The sequence below is a fragment of the Rutidosis leptorrhynchoides genome, chromosome 1, assembly GCF_046630445.1.
Source record: "Rutidosis leptorrhynchoides isolate AG116_Rl617_1_P2 chromosome 1, CSIRO_AGI_Rlap_v1, whole genome shotgun sequence".
Lineage (NCBI taxonomy): Eukaryota > Viridiplantae > Streptophyta > Magnoliopsida > Asterales > Asteraceae > Rutidosis > Rutidosis leptorrhynchoides.
This window is the reverse complement of record NC_092333.1, coordinates 92,109,059-92,115,358: the sequence shown is the minus strand read 5'-3', so window position 1 is coordinate 92,115,358 and position 6,300 is coordinate 92,109,059. Positions and strand designations below refer to the sequence as shown.

The window sequence follows — 6,300 nt, the reverse complement described above, 5'->3', positions numbered from 1 at the left end:
GATGTCCGCAACATGGTTTAGACACTTATCAAATAGTACAAATATTCTACCAAGGATGCGACATCACTACACGCAAAGACATCGATATAGCAGCTGGTGGTTTCATTATGAAGAAAACCACAACTGAAGCTTACAAAATTATTGATAACACTGCTTCCCACTCACATGAGTGGCATCAAGAAAAAGACATCGTTAGATCATCTAAAGCGGCTAGAGCAAAAGTTTTCAGAACTCAGATTAGAGTAATTTACAACTCTTTCAATACCATATTTGACTTTTTCCATCTATAACAAATTCATCATATTTTTTTTGGAAAAACAGTACTTCTGGAAGATCTCCTTACATCACTTATATGTTCAGTATTATCAGGAAATGAATCTGTTGGTCCCTTGATTAACAACATGAGTATTGTAGGGGGGGTGAATACAATTTCTTTTAATTAACTATCCAATTAAAACACAGTTTAGTATTCAAGCATGTAATTTAAATAGAGTCAAAGATAATTTTTTAACTGTTATTCTTTATTGATTAAATCACAAAGAATTACAACTATCCTTGGCGAAATGATAGTTGGTTGATACAGATTTACCTAAGTATAGCTATGAGGGTAAACTTAAAGCTTTTACACGTTTTAGACTCTAAATAAATAAACCCACACCACTAGTTGTTACAATAGTGGATACAACAATTTATAGTAGTTCTATTAACCATGTAATGGTTCTATTGTCTACTGGTACATAAGATGTCTGTACTTGTGGGGACAACTGCATCAGAGAGAGTGCTCTCCTCTTTCCTCTTTGATAGCTATTTGCAGGAACACCTCAATTTGGTTTGCCACCACTATTCATTTAAACAAATAGAATGTTGTGTTCCCTAGGCACTGAAAAAGTATAGCACATGTCTGCACATGCGTTAAACTTCTGCATTCCCACGTGATCTTTTAAGGTCACTTGTCAGCTGCCGACGCATGTCCTTTCCTGTTTAACTTTGTCTTTGACTTCTGTTGAATAGTACAATTGATGTAGACCACTCAGAAAACCACCATGCTTGTAATGGAGCATGGTTGTCTTGTGTTGTATGCTGCTTACCAGGTTTACTGGTTCTTTTTATGCTGAGTCACTTGATATTCTTGAATTGCTGAGTACTCATCCTGTGCTGATTCGAAGAATACACTCTACCTTGTGCTGGTAGACTAGGAAGCATACTGAACACTTGACATAGCAATATTTGTTATCTATACATAAACAAACTTGTGCTGGCTGCACATAACATTTTAGTGCAAATAAATTACAGTTTTGTCATAATTAAATCCTTAATTATTTTGGGGACTCAGCAGAATCAGTATTGCCCTCAGGGATTGAAGTTTGATCTTCATTATGTGTTGCTGTAGGACTGTTCTCATTATCCTGAGAACTATCACTACTACCATTACATGTATCATTTGTTCTCCCTTCATCATTGGGACTTGAAGTGTTTTGAGTGTGATTTTTAAAAATATCATCAAAAAAATGAGAATAAGTAAAATCATTTGAAGGATCATCTGAAAAATCATTTGAAAAATGTTTATGTAAAACCTTGTTTGTAGCAGTAGACTTAAGTCTTAAAGGAAAAACAGTTTCATAAAATTTCACATCTCTAGAGTAGAAAACACTTTTATCTTCAAGACTAAGTAACTTGTAACCTTTCTTGATATTTGAAAAACTAATTAAGACACACTTGATTGACCTGCCACTGAACTTGTGTTTAGGATTTAAATCAACAGAAAAACATAAACACCCAAAACACTTTAAATGAGAGAAATTTGGTTCATATTTAAAAATCATTTCATAAGGAGACTTTCCATTAAGCACAACAGTTGGAGTCCTATTGATTAAATAACAAGGAGTTAGAATACAATCAGACCACATATTAAGAGGTAATCCCCCCTGAAACATAAGAGCTCTTGCTACATTTAGCAAGTGGCTATGTTTCCTCTCAACAACACCATTTTTCCGAGGAGTATAAGCATATATGGTTTGATGAATGATTCCTTTACTGTTGGTAAAATTAGTAAGTTTATGATTTATAAATTCAGTCCTATTATCACTTCTAAAAACTTTTACTTTTTTCTGAAATTGTGTTTCAATAAGTTGCACAAAATATGCAATATTTTCAAATACTTCATCCTTAGTTTTGAGTAAGAAAACCCAAAAAGCTCTAGAATAATCATCAACTACAGTTAAAAAAGATTTAAATCCTTCTTTTGTTTAAATTTTAAAAGGACCCCACAAGTCCAGATGAACAAGTTCACCTAAACTTGAGGTTTTATGATCACTTAAAGGAAAAGGACTTCTGCTTTATTTAGCCTTGTGATAAATATCACAAGATTCTTCTTCAATTCTTATTTTAAGATTAAGTTTATTTTCAAGAACAAGTAGGACTTGATCAGACGGAAGACCAAGTCTCATGTGCCACAGATTTGAAGATGCAACACAAGTTACTGAATTATCATTAAAATTATTCTTACGTTTACTTTCAGAATTATTAAAGATGCATAACCCACCTTCTTCTTTACCAATCCCTTTTATTTTCTTGTCCCTCAAATCCTGAACAAAGCATTTAGTATCATCAAAACTGACAATCAGTTTATTGTGTTTAGATAGTTTATTAACAGACATAAGACTTACACAGTATTCTGGAACAATAAGAATATCTTTTAAAGTTATAAAATTATTTAACACAAGATTTCCTATTCCTTTGATTAAAGCTTGAGTGCCATTAGGATGTCCTACTGTTAAATTTAGATTAGAAATATCAACAACATTAACTAAACTGTTACTGGATGAAGTCATATGTTGATTTAATCCAGAATCAATAATACAACCATTGTGAATATGTTTGGATTGTGTAAGATTGGAATTGAAGAATTTGTTAAAGTTCAAATTAAATTTTGAACTTCCATTACAAAAAATACCTTCCATAGCAGACATAGAGCTTGTGGGAACAGAAGTTGGAGCATCATTGATTAAACTGAGAAGCTGATGTGCGTAGAGGTGTATACGAAATAGTTATATTTTTATTACGAAATACTATTAAATACGATACATTTTTACAAAAGTTTTTTATTTATTTATAGAGTGGATATACCTAAACATTGCTACAACACTTATAGGCAGTGTACCTAATCGTACAGTAGTGTAGTTTTTAGTAAGTCCGGTTCGTTCCACAGGGATCTAGCCAAGTTTAACGCTATATTTTTTAAAAACTATATTTGTATAAATAAATATATATATATATATATATATATATATATATATATATATATATATATATATATATATATATATATATATATATATATATATATATATATATATATATATATATATATATAAGTAGTATTATTATTATTATAAAAGGGGGTTTTTACCGTTTAATGACCGGTTTGTCGATTTTAATACTTTAGTCGCAGTTAAAACCTAATATAAAATATTAAAAATAAAAATAACTTAATTTAAAGCGTAACGTAAATGACAATAATTAAAGTGCGATAAATAAAATGACAATAAATCAAATTGCAAAAATTAAAAAGTACGATAATTAAAAGTGCAATTAAATAAAATGACAGTAAATAAAAGTGCGATGAAATATGAAATAAAGGAATTATTCTTATTTAAACTTCCGTAATCATGATGTTCGACGTATTGATTTTAGTTTATTACCATGGGTTAGTTGTCCTTTGTCCTGGATTATTCAATATGTCCATCTGGTTTTTGTCCATAACAGTCCATCAGTCATAAATATAAAGTGCGAGTGTCCTCGTCAAATTATCCTTATATCCGAAGTCAAATATTCCAACTAATTGGGGACTTAAACTATAATTACACCAATTTTTCTTGTATGTAATTCACCCCTGTTTTAATAAGTCCATTAACTATTAATCCATTCCCGTGTCGGGTTAAATGAACGATTATTAGTACTTATAAATATCCCGCCCATCGTGTCCGATCGAGTGTATATGGTTATTTATAGGTACATCTAATTGTAAATCTTTATATTAAATTAATGAACTATCATTCAATTAAAAAAATATAAAGCCCATTAATAGCCCATAGTCTAATTTCCACAAGTGTCGTTGTTTTATCCAAACACCAATTATGGTACAAAGCCCAATAACCCCGTCTTAATATTTAGCCCAACATCATGATTACTTCGGCATTAAATAAGCATAATAATAACTTAGCTACGAGACATTAATTTAAAAAGGTTGAACATAACTTACAATGATTAATAATAGCGTAGCGTTACACGGACAGAATTTCGACTTACACACTTACAACATTCGCTAACATACCCTTATTATTATTAAATTAAAATTAAAATTATAATATATATATATATATATATATATATATATATATATATATATATATATATTACGTGTGAGATAGAGAGAAAAAGGTGTATTTCATTCGACCAAAACACGCGAAATTTATAGGATGTCAGCTGATATTGTTCACCATGCGATCGCATGGGTTTATAACTGCCAGGCCATGCGATCGCATGGCCCCCTGGGACAGCTCACATTTGCTTGTTTTCTTCTTGCCGACGGTTTTAATATATAATATAATATATATATAATTTTTAAGAATTAATTATATATTATATTATATTCATGTGCATAGTTGACTTGTAATTTTTAGTCCGTTGTGTCGAGAGTTGAGAGTTGACTCTGGTCCCGGTTTCAAATTTTTGAACGTCCTTTCGTACAATTTAATATCTTGTACTTTGCGTTTTGCGGCTTGTACTCTTGTAACTTTTAGACGTTTCTCATCAATAATTTGAACCTCTTAGATTGTACTTTGTACTTTTGAGCATTTTGGTCGTTTGCGTCTTCAATTCGTCGAATCTGTCTTTTGTCTTCACCTTTTATTATTTAAACGAATATTACTTGTAAATAGAACAATTGCAACTAAAAGCTTATCTTTCTTGAGGGATAATGCTATGAAATATATGTTCGTTTTTAGCATTATCAGAAGCTTGAGCATCTGCTCATTAGAAAAAGAAATAGGAGAAGAACCACTTGTGCTTGCTTCATTAGAAGCAGCATAGTTGTTAGACAGAGATTTGAAGTTATTATTATTATTATTATTATTATTATTATTATTATTATTATTATTATTATTATTAATAATAATAATAATATTATTATTATTATTATTATTATTATTATTATTATTATTATTATTATTATTATTATTATTATTATTATTATTATTATTATTATTATTATTATTATTAAAGTTGTTTTGATTGTTGTTAAAGTTCTTATTCTGATTATTATTAAAATTTCTCTTGAAATTAGGAGGATATCCAACAATCTCAAATCATCTTTCAATTGTGTGACCAATTTTATTGCATTTTTTACACTTCAAATTTGGATTAGGACCTCTGTTGTTGTTATTAAAGTTGGACACATTATTGTTATTATTATGCTTAATTGGACCTTGAGCTGCAAAAGCAGATGTTTGAGTTTTACTATTAGTATCTTTTGAAGAACTAATTCTGTGAGATTCTTCTCTTGAAATGATAGCATAAGCAGTTTTAACATCTGGAAGTGGATCCTTTAATAGTATATTACTTCTTACAGACATATAAGCATCATTTAAACCCATTAAGAACTGCATTAGTTTAAGTATGTTATTATTTTGAATAGCAGAAGTTGAAGCATCACAATTACAAGCATTAGCACCACAAGTGCAGGGTGGTGAGGACACCATTGAATCATATTGTTTCCAAAGACTATTAAGATTGTGATAATATTCAGATAGAGGACCATCATTTTTTCTTTAAACTGTTTATTTTTTTTGATGTAGATTAAAGATTACAGAACCATCAATCTTATCATAAGTTTCCTTTAAATCATTCCACACAGTTAAAGCATTAGTACAAAATATTTGACCATTATACAACTCTTTAGATAAAGTACCAAGCATCTAAGACAACACTACAGTGCTACATCTATCCCATTGACTTGCAAGAGTAGCATCAGTTGTACTTTTAACACAAGATCCATTTATAAAAACCAAGTTTGTTTTTAGTACCTAATGCAAGAAGCATTGATCTACTCCAAATGTTATAGTTCTCAGTACCTTTAAGTTTTATAGAAATAATAGGTATACTAGATGTAGTATCACTTGGATGCAAACACAAAGGATCCCCAAAATCAAGTTTATTGATTAGGGTTAATGTACCAGACCCTTACCCAGTGTCACCTATTATAACAAACAATTAAACAATCAAACAATTAAACACACAATA

General features: G+C 30.0%; 1 protein-coding gene across 1 annotated transcript; it reads right to left on the bottom strand.

Moving 5' to 3' along the window:
- Nucleotides 1-1,316: 1,316 nt before the first annotated feature.
- Nucleotides 1,317-5,759, bottom strand: LOC139886896 (uncharacterized). Its single transcript, XM_071870628.1, has 4 exons — nt 5,486-5,759; nt 2,667-2,770; nt 2,421-2,585; nt 1,317-2,108 (listed from the first exon to the last, which is right to left on the bottom strand). The coding sequence occupies exons 1-4, from the start codon at nt 5,757-5,759 to the stop codon at nt 1,317-1,319; spliced, it is 1,335 nt and encodes a 444-aa protein (XP_071726729.1).
- Between the last annotated feature and the right edge of the window lie 541 nt (nt 5,760-6,300).

Coding starts and splice junctions, on each gene's coding strand:
- LOC139886896 (XM_071870628.1), bottom strand. CDS start 5,759: ATGGTGTCCTCACCACCCTGCACTTGTGGTGCTAATGCTTGTAATTGT. Junction 2,771..5,485: donor ATCTGCTTTTGCAGCTCAAG/GTCCAATTAAGC, acceptor TAAATTTAACAG/TAGGACATCCTAATGGCACT. Junction 2,109..2,420: donor TTGGTCTTCCGTCTGATCAA/GTCCTACTTGTT, acceptor ACACAATTTCAG/AAAAAAGTAAAAGTTTTTAG.